This window comes from Tetrao urogallus, assembly GCF_951394365.1.
Source record: "Tetrao urogallus genome assembly, chromosome: 1".
Classification (NCBI taxonomy): Eukaryota; Metazoa; Chordata; class Aves; order Galliformes; family Phasianidae; genus Tetrao; species Tetrao urogallus.
This window is the reverse complement of record NC_136813.1, coordinates 19,903,331-19,921,321: the sequence shown is the minus strand read 5'-3', so window position 1 is coordinate 19,921,321 and position 17,991 is coordinate 19,903,331. Positions and strand designations below refer to the sequence as shown.

At 41.0% G+C, this 17,991-nt stretch overlaps 1 protein-coding gene across 1 annotated transcript in view; it reads left to right on the top strand.

The window, feature by feature from the left end:
• Positions 1–525: 525 nt before the first annotated feature.
• Positions 526–17,991, top strand: part of USP12 (ubiquitin specific peptidase 12) — a gene marked incomplete at both ends in the record, with an annotated part of 32,156 nt that continues 14,690 nt past the window's right edge. The window contains 3 exons of the mRNA XM_079549750.1: positions 526–573; positions 11,729–11,809; positions 15,161–15,374. Coding sequence (XP_079405876.1) covers positions 526–573; positions 11,729–11,809; positions 15,161–15,374 — 343 coding nt within the window. The remainder of the gene's footprint in view (positions 574–11,728; positions 11,810–15,160; positions 15,375–17,991) is intronic.

The window sequence follows — 17,991 nt, the reverse complement described above, 5'->3', positions numbered from 1 at the left end:
AAATAACAGAGGCCGGGGGAGTCGGTCCTAGACTCCGTGAAACCTCGGGGCCATTAATCTAGAGACAGCGCGAGGGAAGCAGAGAGAGGCGGAAACACCCGGAAAAGCAAAACTCGCAGCGCCCAGACACAGCCCTCACGCCCCACCGCTCCCCGCACACCGAGGCGCGACGCCCACGCCTCAGGCGGCCGAGGCCCCGCCCCGCGCATGCGTGCCCGGCGGCGCTCGGCGCGGCGGGAGCCGGCTCGGGGGCGGGGCCGGGCGGCGGGCCGGGAGGCGGCCGGTGACCCGGCGGAGCGAGGGCCCGGCGTGAGGCGGGGCGGGCTCTCGTGGGCGAGGCTGCGAGGCGCCGAGTCGTGAGTCGTTCGTACGGCCGTTGGGGGCCCGCCGGGCTGCGGGAGTCCCGCGGTGGGCGCCGGCGGGGGCGGTACGCTCTGCCCTCCCCATCCCCTCCTACTCCCGCTCGGCCCGGCCCGGCCCGGCCCCGCTCGGCGCTGTGATTGGGCGGAAGATGGCGCTGGGCGGATGGAAATCCTAATGACGGTCTCCAAAATCGCCTCCATCTGTACCATGGTGAGTGAGCGACTAAGGGACCGCGCCGTTCGGAGGGGTCCGCGGGGCGGGCGGTGGGGCAGAACCGCGCTCCGTGGGTGGGGATCGGGGGCCAGCGCAGTTAATCGGCTTTGGGAGGCTGCACCCAGGGGAAGGGCAGAGCTCCGGGGCTTTCCGACGGAGGCGCTCAGGACAGGGTCTCCTCGGGTGCCGCCCGTGCCTGCCCATCCCGGCCCGCGGAGCCGCGTGCCGGTGCTGCGCGGGGCCGTCCCGCTGTGCGCCGTCCGGCAGCGCGCGCTGGGACTCGTGGGCACCGCGCCGCGTCCTGAGGGGCTCCGGGCTGCGGCGGCCCTTGCGCTGCTGCCACGGGGGCGGGAGGAGAGAGCGGAGGGGAAAAATAGCCTCTGCCTCTGGTTGTTCAGTTGCTGGGTTGGCGTTGTAACGTGCCGTGATTTTGAGCAGTGGAAAATGCTGATGGGTGCGTTCTGGATGCCGATTTATGATTTTCATAAAGCTTACCGCAGAGAGGCTTCGGTGTCTCCAGCGGGCATTGCAGAGGTGGCCCGAGAGAATGTGGAGTGGCCGCCTGTGGAGGTGGCTCAGGTGGCCGCCCCCCGGCTGGAGCAGCGCTCTTTGCGACGTGGGAGATGACAGCTTCTCATCTGAACTCCAAGGGTCCGATTCCCTGAATGCAGGAGCTGTATCCAAGGTCTTTGTATGGCCAAATGAAGGAACAGCAGTTCTCGTTCTCTGGAGTGGTTACATTTCAGACTAGACTGTGATTGATCCTTGAGCCTTTACCCACAGCTGCCTGCTGGACATTCTGTCATCGTAGACTCAGTGCCAGTCCCTTGATTTAGGCCCAATATGGGACCTCACTTCTCTACTTGTAACAGTATGAAAGCTGTAGGTGTGGATCACCCAGGCATATGGTTGAAAATTTCCTGTGTGTGTGGTTGTTGGTAATGGTGTTTTGTCACTAGCGTACAAATCAGTACCTAAACAATTTTTTTTCAACTAAAAACCTCGCAATTAATTGTCTGTATCCATGAAGCCGAAATTCTGATGTCAATGAGGTATTCCTTGTCCAATTGTAATTGTGTACACTGAGGTGGATAGACCCCAAGCATGGGATTTTTCCTGTGCCTTTTCTGGTGCTTAAGATTTAGTGGTACTGCATGAGAGAGGACAGCTGGCTCAGGATACCCCCTGTAAAAGTTTAGCAGTTCATAATATAGGAATTAGCTGTTTCAGTGAAGGTAGCATGGAGAGGTACTTGATATTTACATAGGAATTGTTGAGAACGATGTGGTTATGGCCAGGCAGATCTTTTAAATGTTAAGGAAGTCATAGTAATCATGTGTAAGCATTAATTTTGCAGAAACAAGAATATAAATGCTGAGTAATGCTTTCTTTTTTTCTTTTTTTTCTTTTTCTGGCAATTCTTAGTGACAAGCTACCATTTGATAAACTCTCAGACAAGTTTCTGAAGATTCTCAGAACATTTCCTTGCCTTTTCCCCATGCCTATTGGAAGAATTCTCAGGTTGATTCTCACCTGACGTCTGGCTAGTACAAAACCAGCAGCAGGCAATTTTTGCCACAAGATGGTTTGTGCATTCACAAACCTAACACATGTTGTGTGCTGGTGGCCTGTAACAGACCTATCTGGAGCCACGCTGAATAATCTCTTCAATCTCAGTCCTTCATTTCATGACTTTCTTTTTTGTATCCAAATTCAAGTTTTCACTGCTGCTTACTCACTTAAATACAATGCACCCTTTTCTCTGAAGCTCTGAATATTGGAAAGTAATAAGGTGGATTTTCCAGCACTGGCCAATGGGGTATGGTGAAGAGTGATGTCAGAAAGGCCACAGTGCCTTTTGAGATGATGTTGCAGAAGCACATTCTGTCTACAAAATGAGTTTTTTTTTCCTTCATTAGTTCATGCTGCATCTATACTCCAGTGTTTATATCAGCAGTACTGCAGGTCTTCCTATTCTATCCCTTCAGGGTTCTTTGGATTTCTTTTCCCTATATCACCACTCCTGTGCTGTAGTAAGCCTTAATTACAAAGCTCAAGATTGCAGAAAGGGACTGGAAAACAACTTTTCTCTTGTGTGGCTTATGTGCTGCACTGTTCTTTTTGCCAAATGGGCAAGGGTATGGGTGATTGGGTTGGTTGGTTTGTTTAAATGTCTTTGCAGTCGAAGTAGATCCTGGCATTTTACCCTCATCCATGCATTCAGCTGCAAAACAACTCTTAGTTGTCTGAATGATAGGAGGTTTTATGCATGGTTGGGAAATAGTAAAATAACCTGTGCAACTTGCAACAGATATGTCCCAAGCTATACTGATGTAAAATTAGGGCTGAATACAGTCCTTCTGACTTTGCTTCTGCTGTCTAGAGTCCAGCAAATGCTTAGCAGTCATAGAAAGGTATCAAGTCTTCTAGTAGCTGGAGTGGAGAGGATAGATTAAAAGCTATGGAGGTGTCCATCTCAGATGTACAGAAGGAAGTTACGATAGCAGAGCTGGTACTTGTTTTTCAGTGTTTCTTCTAGAAATTCGTTGGTTATGTTAGCACAACCTGAAAAACCATATTGAAATTTAGATGTGATGCTAATCCACCAGCTGTAGTATTAGACATGAAAATCTTTTGCTTAATGTTTCAGGCATTTGTTTAATTGTTCCCTACTAGTTTAGCATCTCATACGCAGGGTCAGCTAGTATTGGCCAGTAATACTTGGCTAGTATTACTGTAGAAAGTCCTCAGTGACTAATTCAGATTTCAAAAAATGCCATCAAACACACAGTCTGTAGCTAAATGTAGATTTAATGATGCAATAGTGTGTTCTGCCTGAGGAGTCTGTGTGTTTCTTACAGTAGAAATTTTTGGTTTTAGGTTTGTTTTTGAATGCACTGTGTGCACGCACCAGTCATGCTGAATCGTTGCCTACCATCCTTTTCCTGCCTCTCTCCTTACCCCCCAGTACCCTCCTGCCTGTTTCAGTCACATTTGACAAGAATGAAGAGGTCTTGTAGATGCTAATGTTAATACAAGCACGTGGGGCTGGAGGCTGCTGAGAGGAAACAGGCAGAGCTTAGGGAAGGCAGCAGTGCAACCTGCCACAGATGTCACAATGGAGAGGTTTTATTAAACACTTAATTGTAGGCAGAGTTTATGGTAAACTTTGAGATAGGTTTGCATGTATGGACTTCATTACTGCTCAGGGAACTATCTGTTTACAGTAGGTTTTTCAAACCTAATTGTGAAATCTGCACTTAATGTAAATTGATGTTTGCCAGGGCTTGAACTCAGACGGAATGGCTGTTATGTACTTGCTCTTGTTCCTTTAGTTTGCACTCTACTCTCAAGCACAAATTGTAATACTTAGACAGTAATCAATTATCAGTTTTTACAGATTCTGCAGGAAAGCATAAGGAAGACTCGAGCTCAAAGGAGTGATAATTGAGAGTTGCAGCAAGGAAAAACATCGCTTCAAAGTGAGGAGGTAGCAGAAAGCAAGAGGGTGAGAGAGCTGACACAGGGAAAATAGCAGCATTGTGGTGCTCCTTTATCCAGCTGACTGACTTGCTTATGTAGCAGGGCTGGCAAGGAGGAGCATGTGCTGCATCTCAGCCACGCCATTTCACTTTGGCATGGTGACCTGAATCTGCCTTCATCAGTGGACTGGAGTGTTCTGGCATGTGTTCTGTTTTCATGATTCTGTTAAACTCACTTTTCACAGAATCACAGAATTTTAGGGGTTGAAGGGACCTCCAGAGATCATCGAGTCCAACCCCCCTGCCAAAGCAGGTTCCCTACAGCAGGTCGCACAGGTAGGCATCCAGGCGGGTCTTGAACATCTCCAGAGAAGGAGACTCCATCACCTCCCTGGGCAGCCTGTTCCAGTTCACTTTTGGAGAAGTGTGTGTTAGACAGTTAGTTCAAGAGCCTGTACCACTGCAGGGAGCTTCACTCATTGGCTGGAGTTGCAATAAGGAGAATTTTTCATAATGATTGTGACATGATTGTGGCTTTTGTCATCGTCATTTTTGTAGGTGCAACATGTTGCAATATAGTAATAAAAAAATAAAGCTACACATTTGCTGCTTAAAATGCTGGGTTTGGGGCAGTGCTTAAAATGCACCAATTACTTTGGACACGTTTGACTCTAAATGTAACTAAAAATTCATGTAAAACAAACGTGAAATACAAGACATGAAGAAGAAAGCACTGAAACTGTATAGCTGCAAAGCACTATTTGTCACAGCACAGAATTTCTTATTTGGCTCACTACTTAAATAATTTCAATTATATAAATGTGCCTGTGTCATTTGACTTACATGTGAACATTCATTTATCGGGTTCTAAGCACAAAGAAACAATGAATTCCTACTTGGACTCTAGTCTTGCCAGCAGTGAATTTTTAGCTGTGTCAGTGGGACCAGCTGATCCCATTACTACACAAAGGTTGATTATTCTGATGATCATTTATGTGGGCTTTGTTACTTTTTAAATTGGCAAAGCAAGTGATTTGCATCAAGACTTGTAGGAATGATTTTGTAAGAATGTGGTAGAAGGATGTCTGTCCCTTAATTAAGATTGTTTACATTTCTCTAGTGTATCTGTTGAAGGAAGGAAGAGTATAGAAGGCCCAGGTAGGGGTCAACTTTTGTTTTCCTGGTTTAGGAAGTTTCTAAAAGTAAAATGCTTTTAACAAATGTTGTATTTCAAATCAGATCTGTTTGATCTTTCAGTCTTAAAAAAAATATGAAGAAGAAAACCCACTTAACCCTAGATAAGTTTTGTAGCATATAACCATAATGGTTTAGTGTATTAGCATAAATACATCAAAGTCATGTGTCAATATAAATGTACCAGAGCAGAAGAGCACTTTTACCTTTTTTCATAACTTCAAGAAGTTTTAGTGAGTCTGTGGAAATAGGGAAAACAGCATTTGTTTTCATGAAACGGCAATCTTTGTGGATTGAAAGTGTATTTTAAACATTGCGTAGTGTGCTGTTTATTAACAAATGTGTTACTGTACTTTTTCCTCCCTCTGTGTTGTGGGTGATTTGCTAAGTGGTTTTCTTGTTTGTTTTTTGAAGGTGAGTATAATGCTTCTGAGTGCTTGTACTTTCTAGGCAGTGAAAGATTTCTCACGTCACCATCAAATCCTCTTTTTAAATTCATTTCACAGACTTCCTGTCTGGTCCATGGGTGTAATTCAACCTTTCACTGTAAGTCTGTGAAGGTAGTGCTCTTGACCTTTAGGGATCCTGCTTAGCAAGTGCCATGATGAGATGTGTTGTAGTGCTGCTGGTAAAAGCCTTCTGATCAGAGGAAGTGGAAGCAAAATCACCAGCTATTGTAAACAGCGTTCTCTCAGGAATGTTCTGGAATTATAGAAGATAAATAAAACTGAGACTGCCGTCACCATTTCTTTTGTTTTGTGGTATGATTTCCTTCCATATTTCCTTCCGAGGGTAATTGACAAAATCCATTTTGCATGGGGTAGCAGCTTGAGGAGAATTGCATCTTTCTGTGTTTTTTGGATTCTAGTCAGTGGAAGACCAAGTATAGAGCCCCAATTCATTGAGTCTCAGGTTCATATTTGTCAGTAATTTATCTTTGCCTTGAGCGTTCAAAACAGAAGGAAGTATGACTGTCTGTCCAGCTGCTGTGAAGGAAAATACAATGTCTGTGCTCAGGCTCAAAAAAATTGGTGTAGTAGCAAAAAGCAAATGTGAAGGTAATTTTGTGCTGTACTGTTGTCTTTGCCCATGCAGGGATGTTTCACTTTGTGCTCATTAAGAAAACATTCTGTCTGAGCTGCATGCAATTAGAGTACACAGGACTATATCTTAAGCCAATTAGTGAAGAAAAATAATGCTACAAGTATTTCAAAAGTATGAAACTATCCAAACTAGAAGATGAAGTTGTGCCCTACTGAAGCATGCTCTTCTGCAGATAAATGAACACTGAATATCACTGAAGCACACTCACATATTTCACTTCTTCCTGGGCTGGAAACCATATCCTAAGAAATGTTTTTTCATTTTGGTTGTGTTTGAAATAACAGATATAGTTTATATTTGATTTAATGTAGCTATAGTGTTTGTTTTAAGCCTGGGTTCTATAAGTACACAGAAAAATACAACTTTACATATTCTAATAAAAGGTGGTTTGAAGAGTGGAGTTTTGTATTTCATCTTTCATGGAAGATTCCATCAGTCACAGTGCACTAATTGATATAGGCTATGGAATTCTGAATTGAGTGCCTTCAGTTGTGGCACAGACAAGGAAATGTCTTCAAATACTTCTGGGGGGAGAGTGAAAGCTCTATTATAAATGAATGCTTATACTCTGATTTTTATTTGTAAGTAAGTTAATTTTATAGCTGTAATGTTTTCTTCTTGTTGAGAAAACCATTATTCCTGGATACTGAATTTCTCACTTTCAGTGCCCTTCAGTCAGTATGATGCATTTTTCTTCAAGCTCGCTAATGTGTAGCTAAATAATATTTGAGAAATTTGGCTTACATTTGTGTATGTAACATTAGTTATGTCAGACGCCTTCAGTCTGTGTTGTTTCTTGGGAAGGTGAAGGGCATTGCAGGGAAGGTTCTAGCATGTGTTAAGGGAGAAAGACATCTAGAGAACTTTGGCAAATACAAATTTTGTTGTAAGAAATTTCTTTTTAAAATTATTATTATTTTTTTAATAAGGAAACTTGCATCTCAGTAAGATAACAATTAAAACTGTTAACAGCAAACTGCTGAAAAGGTGGCCTACTGTGTTATCAACTGATTTTTCATCTAGGAAGGGGTAGACCAGCACCCTCTATAGTAGAACTAACACCAGTTTAATCTTCAAAGCATGTTAGGCTGGTTGAGTCAAGTCAGTAGAGAAATGCTGCCTGCTAGATTGGATGATAACAAGGCAGGACACTTCAAAAGCACTGTTGTTTGCCTGCTTGCTGACTTGTTTTTAGACAGTATTGCCATGTAGGATAGCTATTTTTTTCATTTGTATTTCTTCCTTTAAAAGTGTTAGGTACCTTTACATTATTTCTAGCTTAGGTGAAGTGTGTGTGCTTCTAAATTGATTCTTCCGTCCATTTAAATTTTACCATATGTTGGTTTGCATCTTTGAGTCGTTAGCTGTTAGTTGGTCTCATTAGTAATTCTATGTATGGTGCCCCGGCAGTGAGACCACTGGGGCAGCAAGAAAGGGCAATAATAAACGTGAAAGTAATAGTTAGCAACACCATTGCTTCAGCAAGGTGGGTGACTTTTCACAGTGCCTGCATAGTGGCGTAGTGCAGTTTATCTTTGCGGTGATCAACCAGTACACACACCACTTGACATTTGTTTCATTATGTAACTGGCTTCTTCCCTGTTTGTTGTAGTTCTTTGTTCTACATTGAAATAATCACAGAGTTTAAGAGGTCAGTATTTTGGTATTTTCAAACATCCATTACATCATGGTGTTATTTTCCACATGGGCTCTTAACAAGTGCTTCAAATGGTCTGATTCAGATGAAGTTAGTTAAGTTATGGTGTTACTTCCTGTTCCAGTGATGAACTGTAGGACACCAAGGTAGATGCATGTTAAGATTTCATATTATGTTCTCACATGCCTTACTTGCTGAAGTTTTCACTGTAACGCTGTGTTGTGTGTAGTGTTCTGTATGCCTGTATAATTGTCACTGTCTTGGAAGATGGGTGATGTGAAGCAGTGTTTGGTGATGCGTAGGTGTTTATAGGTGCTGACATGATGATATATAGGTGGTGGTGATACGAAGATATGAATACAATGCAAAAAATGGGTAAGTACCAGTAGTACGGCGTTATTAGCTTTTACTGCTTGTTGGTTTTGTGCCTCTGAAACAGACTGCCTGGGCAGCAGCAGTTTGAGCACTGGCACAGGCTGCCCAGAGGCTGTGGAGACACCTTCCTGGAGGTCTTGCAAAGGCACCTGGATGTGACCCTGCTCTGGGTACCCCTGCTGGAGCAGGGCTTGGGCCAGGCGGACCCAGAGGCCGTTCCAGTCCCAACTGTGCTGTGATTCTGTTTGTTCCCACATCTGGGCTCACGTGGGGAAACCAGCCCCCTGTACTAACCGAAGTTGGTGTTCCCATCTCTCATCTGCACAGAGCTAAGTTGCTCTATGAGAGACTGAGTGTCTATTGTGTGAGTTGCTCAGTGCACCCCAAAAAGTAGAGGATCATTTTTGGGATTTTCCCGTGTCCAAGTTAGATGGCAGAGGAAGAGCTTTTATACTCTGTCACAGCCATCTTTGAGTGAAATCTCCTGATCCCAATTCCTGTCTTTCATGGCAGATGTAACGAGGTACGACTCTTCTTGTGCTTTACTCTTCTGCTGACCTCTTGTCCAAAAGATCTTATGATACTGCAATAGTTGGTACTGCAGTGCTTTCCCTCTGCATCTGTATTTGCAAAATGGGAGGATCAGCTGGGGCTGATAGTGCTTACCATAACAATTCCCAAGAAACCTTTCAGAGGGAGGGATACTTAGATATTACAATAGTTGTTATGTGTCAGATGTGAGTGTGTGGTTTAACATACTTTCAAGCTCCTGCTGCATACTATGTCCTGCCTTTGCAACTAACGCACTGTGCACAGTTTAAATTATTTATTTGTGGGAAGGAATAACATCCTTTATGACAGACAAAAGCAGAGCTGTAGAGGAAAGTCTGAGTAGCTTGCGGGGTTTTGTATTGGTTTAAAACATCCGTGCTGGTTTGTACTGATAAAACATTCATAAACAACTGCATTGAAATTAGTAATGTCATCCTCTGAAATTCATGTGAAAGTCTGAACACTGAATGAAAGCCTTGAATAATGAGAGAACTGTATTGTTAATATACACATATCTTAGCATATTTTACTTACTAGGGAGATATTTATTGTGCTAGAAATCTAAATATAATGTTCTGGTCTGTACAAACAGAAACATCAAAGTCTCGATCACAATATTCTCCCTTCCAAAGCTAGAGTAAAGCAGCCACTCCACCCTTTGAAAACAGACAATTTCCTAAAAACCTGTTCTAGAATTAATGTATTTTTTATGAAGTAGAGATTTGAGCAATAGGATAAATGGCCTCCTCATTTCCTTTTTTTCTGATTTGTTTGTAAATAATATTTGCCTTGCCAGAACTCAGGGGTGGATTTCAGTAAGGCTGCAAAAAAAAAAACAACACAGGCATTCAGTAGTCATGGAGTGCTATAATCTCAAATGAGATCTTATATCCCTTACCACTAACATTGCCATTTGAGAGCAGCTGTGAAATCTTAAGAGCTGTTTTTAATGCTGCTTATGATTTTGAGTCAGTTTTATTGCTACAAAGTCTGTGGCCATTTGCTATATCTTTAATGTAAAGAAAGATATAGTTGGGAAGGAGTCACACCTGTTTTGAGGATACTTTGCTGTGTACTATGTGCTATTTTTTTATTTACTTAGGCCTGACTTTACACTGGAACATGCTCAAATGTTAGTTTGATAGGAGGTGTATATGTATGTATGTAGACAGAGAGTGATGTTGTATGCAACGTAAGTGATACAGAATTGGATACATTTGATTTTCACTAAAGGCAATTAGTATAAGACCTGTAGAAAGATGTTTATTCTTTGAATTTTCCAGAGAACAGAATCATGTCTAAATAATAATGAAAACAAATTCTGCATCCTTTGAAATCCACTTTTCATTGCACCAGATGCATCAGTTGGAAGCAAAGGGTAACCAAAGATACTTTCTCTGACTTCTTGGAGCATCATAACTAACAGATTTGCTGGGCAGCACCTGCAGCATTTCTAGTGCAGGCCAATGCTAGCTGTACTATGCTATCCTTTAATTTTACAGAAGTCAAGGTCTGTAAAAAAAATGCTCTGAATAGTTTGTATTTTCACAGCAAGTGGAGCAGCCCCGTGTCTTTGCTTTCTGTGAATGGTCTGCATTTCTTAACTTTTGTGAGATATGTTGCACAGTGTGTGAATTCACTCCTGGAGTGTAGCTCACCGTTTGGCCTTGCATCACCTGCTTTGAGATCCTACATTAACGTGGTTGCTGCTGAGGAAGCTGCGCTTTGAAACTAATGAACACAGTACGCCAAAACTGTTTAATTCCATTTAAAAATACGTAAAAATGGTGCAACTTTGAGATGTTTTTGAACAGAATGTATCTGGAACCCTGTATCTCTAGGGCGTTTTGGACTATATTTAAATAACTTTCTGGTGGTGAGAGAGTGCTAGATGCTCTTATTGTAAGCATGTAGGTATTATGTTATGGCACACAAGACTTGCTGGGTGACCTATCTGCTTTTGGATCTGTATGAAATGGCTTTGTGGCCAATCTAAACATGCTGAGAGAACAGAACTCAAAGGACTGGTTTTCCTGCATTCGCGGCTAATATTATCTTGCCTGTGTGCTTGCCTTTGGATTAAGAAACAGGTTAATTAAACATGCTTAGTTAATTTGCCATGTATGATTGATGGATTGGATCACAAACTCCACTGCCTCCGCCCTTCAGGCTTCTGGCAGGAGAGTGTTTCATCCATTCTCTCCAATTTCTTTTTGTTTTTCTATGTCCTGACTAGAGGGATTGCTTCAGCATGCCTAAGTTCAGCAAAACCTCAGTTCTAAATTTCTTTTCTGAGATCCAAATTTACAGGTCTGGTGTTAACAAGGCCTACAGCTGTGACCAGTAGTTGTGTGTGTGTGTGTGTGTGTGTGTGTGTGTGTGTGTGTGTGTGTGTGTGTGTGTATGTAGTCAAAGTAAATCAACGATTGCTTGGGGATAAATGCCTTTGACTGAACTAACTGTACAGTATATATATGTGAGAATCAAGATTGAAATGTCATGTGAAATGCGTAATTATACCTCAGTGCACATGTTCTGACAAAACATCTGGTTCTTGAAGAGTGGCTTGTTTCCCCACATGTGTGCTGTGGTCAGACTCATAGTTGTGACTGTGTTATAGATGCCTACAGTGCGTGTGAGCTGCCACTCCTAGCTGTACATGCTTGTCTTAAAATCTTTGGAGGAAAGGCATCTATCTTTACAAAAAAACCTCACTTAAATTTTTTTTTCTCAACTGGTTAACCTCACTGTGTGCAACATTAATGTTTTACTGCTTTTGATTTCCTAGGGCGCCAATGCCTCAGCTTTGGAGAAAGAGATTGGTCCAGAACAATTTCCAGTCAATGAACACTATTTTGGTTTAGTTAATGTAAGTTTCAGTTCCTAATTCTATTGCTTTGAAATGTTGTAGCTGGATTGGTTAGATCACAAGATTGCCCCTGAGTGAGTAGTTAAAAAGCTGAACGATGCAGTCATTGAATATACATTTTGAAATGTATTTAAATATTCAGCATATTTGTTAAAATATCTCAATGAAATAATAGTTGAAATTCAGCTGATCATTTATTTCATTTCACTTTTTACAGGGTAATTATGAAGCCCTTTCTTGCAATTAAACTGTGACTTAAAAAAACAAAAAGCTATTTGGAATATACTGTTTGTAGTTGGTAATATGCCAACTTAAGTGGATAAATACAGTACAGGAAAAAATCTGTGAAACTGTTGGTGATATTAAGTCTTTACATCTGCCATTTTTATTGAGATGTTAAAAAATACTGAGCCTGAAGGGGAAAGCAAGTGTGGAAAATCATATGAAATGGTTCAATTTGATTATTAGTTTTCAGGAATAATTTAAAATGTAATTTCTGGTGTTACCCATGGAAAATGTATCTTGTTAGAAATTGTATGATTCTGAGTCTGAAATTAATTACTGAATATTTTATTTGGGGATATGTTGGAAAGTACATACAAAAACAAGGTTGATTTAACATGATCTGTCATCTTGCTTTTTGTAGTGAAACTAATTACTTGTAATGCTGTCCTGCTGCTACAACACATCTCTGCCTCTAGGTTCTTAGTACTGACGTGGTCTAGGAGTCTAAAATCCTGGTATATGCTGTACAGTCATTAAACAGTCTTACTGATAAGCTGACTTAGATGCAGCTCAGCTGTCATGACTTCAATTAGTCATTTTTTCCATTCTCGTGGAAGTTGAAATAGTGCATTGTTTCTCTTAAAAGAGAAGTATGACTGAAGTATGGACCAGATGAGCAGATGGTGAGGTGGATTTAGAACTGGCTGAGTGACTGGGTTTAGAGGTTGTTGGTCAGTGGCACAGAGTCTGGTTGAAGGCCAGTAAAGAACAGAATACCCCAGGGATAGAGACTGGATCCAGTCATGTTCAATGTCTTCATTAACAACCTGGATGATGGGATAGAATGCACCCTCAGTAAACGCACAGATGATGTGAAACTGAGGGAAATGCTGACTCGCTGGAGAGCTGTGCAGTTCAGCAGGTCTGGAGAGGGCCTGACAGGAACCGCATGGAGGCTTTGTGCAGGGTCCTTTTCCAGGCTCCAGGATGTGCTGGGGGCACCCAGCTGGAAAGTGACACTCTTGACAAAGGCCTGGAGTTCTTGGTGGACACCGAGTTGAACATGAGCCAGCAGTAGGCGAAGTAGGCCATTGGTATTCTTGGCTTTATTAGGGAGAGCACAGCCAGCAAATCAAGACCCTCCTCATCTACTTTGGTGAGGCTGAAGCTGGAGCACTCTGTTCAGTTCAGGGCCCTCTGTGGTGCCAAGAGGACAGATTGACAGTTAGCACTGGGCAATATTGGTAGGACAAAAGGCAGCAGGGACACATTGTCTGGCACACAGGAGTGTGAGAGAGAAGTGTCTGAGAAGCAGGCAGCACTTGCAGCCATCCAGAGAGGCCTAGGCAGGCTGAAGCAGTGGGCCCAGGAGAACCTCATGACATTGAACAAAGCCATGTGCACCTGGATTGTGTCAGCCCTCACTGTCAATACAAGCTGGGGATGAAAGCATTGAACAGAGGACTTCAGAGTGCTGGTGGATGGCAAGCTGGACATGAGCAGTGCGCTCTCGCAGCCCAGAAAGACAACCACATCCTGGGCTGCATCCACAGCAGCATGGCCAGCAGGGAGAGGGAGTGATCCTGACCGTACACTGTGTTGGTGAGGCCTCACCTGGAGTCCAGATGTGGAGTCCTCAGTACAGGAGAGACGTGGAGCTGTTGGAGTGCATCCAGAGGGGGGCCACAAAAGTAATCTGAGAAATGAAGACCTGATAACAGCCTTTCAGTATATGAAGGGGAGCTATGAGAAAGAAGGAGAAAGACTAATTGAAAAGTCTTTTTATTAATTCTTGTTGTCTTTTTATTAAATTATTTCAGTGCATTTTGAGTGTTCTATAAGCTGTATTTCATATTTTTTTTCTTCAATTTTTTAATATAAACAATTTCCTTGCTAGCTTTCTGATTAACTTGCATAGTACTCCTGTTTGACACTGAACTGGGAGAGAGCTGAAAAGAGGAGCTTTCCTTTTACTCCAAAGATATAAAGTCTTTTGTCCTTTTTCTCTGTTGATAGAACCTGTTCTTAATGAATTGTGAAGGGGAGAGTTTTCTTATAATTTCATGCCTCTATTTGCTAATATTTCATATAAAAAATAAGAACATTATTTTCATATGTTGGAGGAGGTGCGTAGTAGGTATGTGCTTCAATTTGCTGTCTGAGTGACTGCTGCTGAAAGGTTAGATTACTTGCTGACAGCCTTATAAAGAATTTTGTCACTTTGTGTTAGATAATGGGTTTTCCTGCAGGAGGGCTGTATAAAATGAGTGAGTCTTCACTGACAATTCATGTTGCCTTCACAGAAGTGATGGGGAAGTTTGTCACATTGGGATGGGTTAGAGACAGCATCAGTGATGGCAAGACTTGAGGGAAGCTGTGCCTAGGACCTGGAAAGTCAGGGGAAGAGGAATGCGCAGTGTTCTGACAAAAGGAGTTGTGGATGCTCTTACAGCTGTCTCTGTTTGCACCATTTCAATTCAGTGACCTACCTCATTAAAAATGCCCATGGTCAGTTCTTTTCCTTCCCACCTCTGTTTGAGACTTAATACCTCTGACATAGCTTCATATTCTCAATAAGCCACGGTTCACTGTTTTAAGAAAACTCCAGAAAGGCAGTCCTGTCACCTAAAATGAGAACTGAAAACATAAGAGCAGGTTAAAGGAGTTACTTCTGATGTTGATCACAGCTAATAAGATGTGGAGAAACCAATTTCTGAGGTGTCTGAGAAGGTCTCTTCTCACACTACAAAGTCATGCTGTACCTATTCTGTACTCTTGTGGTTAGATGAATAGATGTGATATATGGATAGCTATTTTTACCTGGGCAGCTGTGAAATTGGTAGTATTTGTTTTGAGCCAGGTTAATGCATAATTCTGTTAATAAATTTACAGGAAGATAAAATTATAGCGTTGATCAAATTCACTACTTCTTTGTTGTTGTCATATTTGCATACAACATACTTCTTACTCTGTGGTAAAGCACATTACTGTTTTGTGATCTTAAAAGTAAAGAAGAAATGACTTACAGAAAATTTGCTCATGTGGATTTTTTTGTGCTTTGGATTGAATGTTATTCCCCCACAGTAACACAGTGCAAACTAATAAATCTCTCTCTTATTTTTATAGTTTGGGAATACATGCTACTGCAATTCAGTTCTTCAGGCACTTTATTTTTGTCGTCCATTTCGAGACAAAGTCTTAGCATACAAAAGTCAACCAAGAAAAAAAGAGAATCTCCTTACATGCTTAGCTGACCTCTTCCACAGTATAGCCACCCAGAAGAAAAAAGTTGGAGTTATACCTCCCAAGAAATTTATAACAAGATTACGAAAAGAAAATGGTAACTTCTTTTTTTTTCTTGTGTAATATAGCAAGTATGACTTAGTTCTGAAGTTGAAATGGTGGCATATCTACATATTATGGATGAAAAGTGTTCTTTGTGCTGTAGTGTGAAGTAGAGGTAACCTTAGAATAAGAGCTTGGAGCTGTCCAGAAAGAATCATCGTCTCTCTTTGTGTATAACTGAGTCTTCTGTCAGTGTCTGCTTCTGAAATTGCATGCTAGTTTTGTCTAAGAACTGTATTTTCATAATCAGAATTCACTCTAAAGCTTTTATTTTTGTTCTGAAAAGATTGTTATGATTTGAATGCGGTGAGCAGTCTGCCAAATTGACTGTATGGAATGCACATCGAGGCATCCCTGCCATAATCTAGCTGAAAATCCTATAAATTTTAAGTTGTTAGGTTTTGGGTTTTTTTTGTTTTTTTTTTTGCATTTCTTATCTTGATTTACTTCCTAAATAATTAATGCATTTTAAAATCAATAAGCAGTTTTATCTAACTTCTTAATGTAATAAATATCCCAAATTTTTAGAGTTTTCCAGAGATTTTTAACGTTTTATGTTTCTTATTAAAAAAAAAAAAAGAGATTCTTATCTCTGACCTGTGCAGAATAGGAAACTCATTCAGTTCTGCAGTGAGTTTACTTGAATGTCTTTGCATTTCAATGCATTTGTAGAAATAATCCATTATTCTTTCACTATTTAATCAATGAATGTTAACTGTGTAGAGAGTGGTTCAAATGGAAAGTAGAAAGTAGATCACAGGAACCGTTACTTTTTTTTTTTTGAATAAAGTTGTTTGTAATGCTCAGTTATTTAATGACACTCAAATTTTAAGCAGGAGAAGGCAATATTGGAAAATATTCTGTAGAGAGATCAGATGTGAAAATTCACCTCTTGTTTGCTTTTTTCGTCTCTAGCTGATGATACTCTTACCTCTTCTATAGAATTAAATGGGTAATTTTTTTTTGAGCAGTGATAACATGGACATCATATATGCTTTTACTTGCTTATTGTAGAGGTGTACAATTTTGAGCTTTAGAGAAGAGTTAGTTGCAGAAAGTATCGGATAGGTTGGCACTGCATACCTAAATTCTGTTCCAGTAAGCATCCAGCTGTACCAGGGCAATGACTGAAAACATAATCTCCACGTATTCCACTTTACAATGCTGCTATTCAGTCTTTGTTTTCTAAGCCTGAATCCAACATACATCTATTAATTACCTTGAAGCTTAACAGGCTGGGAAGCAGCTACTGGCTTGAGGTCAGCTGAAGGTATACTGTTTTGTTTGCTTAAATTTCTTCTAATCATAAAATGAACCAACTGAGTAGATATCCCTAAGAGATCTGTTATGTGGCATGGTGAAGAATCTCTGGAGTGTTTAACCTCAGGAGATTTGCAGCCTTGATGTACTTGATTAAATAAAGATTTCGTAGGTGGTTAGATTCAGAGTTGAACTTTTCCTTCTCAAAAATAGTGCTGTAGGTGTTCATTAAATAACCTACTTGATTCATATGCTTGGCTGCTTCATTGCAGCTCTCCAGATGATACAGATTAGCATCACCTTCTCTTGAACTTGCTAGTAATTCAGGTTTTTATGTATTTCAATTCGACGTTTACTTCTGGATGCAATCAAATGATGGCAAAGCTATGAAGTAGTCCTTGTATGCACTTCTAAACTTAAACTTCACTGAGGACTTTTTTTTTATGTTCATCTTTCCAATCCTGGAAACTATCCCTCCAGTGAAGGCCTGTCTCTTTTAGTCTCTTAATATTCTTGCACTAAAAGGAAATTGGAAGTTATAGTTTTTTGCAATTGGAGCAATTGCTAAAAAGACATCTGTGATATTAGCCCATTATATAGAATGCTTTTCAAATTGGCAGGTAAATTTCCTTGCTAAGAACTCCTGGTCAGAAAGGGAAAAGTGACTGTTAGTAAATCAAGTTCAGTGCCATTCGTTTTTCTTAGTCCCATAAAAAAGGATTTGTCGACTCAGATGATGTCTCAGTTTATTGAAGTCCACTGAAATATGTGCCAGTGATACTATTTGCTGTCAGCTGAGTGAATCCTATACAACTATGCTTAGAAATGTCAACAAACAACTGTTTGTGCATACTTCTATTATACATTATATATTATCCAGAAACAGAAATGTGCAAATCATTCCTTTGCTTGTAGTTTGTGTTAATCATGCGATAGAATATATAAACCACTGAAATATTTCCTGTTCCGAGTTCATTTGTGAAAATATCAACGTCTAATGCCATTTGAAATGCCCTTTGTTATCCAAGACATTGGTCTAAGCTTGTCAGAAGTAGAATACCCCTGTTGGAGATCCAAATCCTTACGGACTGACTTTTGGAGTATGGTCCAAAGCAAGCTATAAAATTTCGGGCAGCACTGTATGTGCACCAGTGTTTCAGTAGCAGAGTAATGGCCAAGTTTTCTTGCAGAACGGCTTACTTTTCTGGTAATTGTCATCAGCTATTTACAAGAATGTAAGCTATGTCTTTCTCCACCCCTGAGAATTGTCGGCTTAATAAATGAAGTCCTGATTTTGGTGGTGCTTTTACACAAATCACAAATGATTCAAACCTGAAACACAGACTAATTTT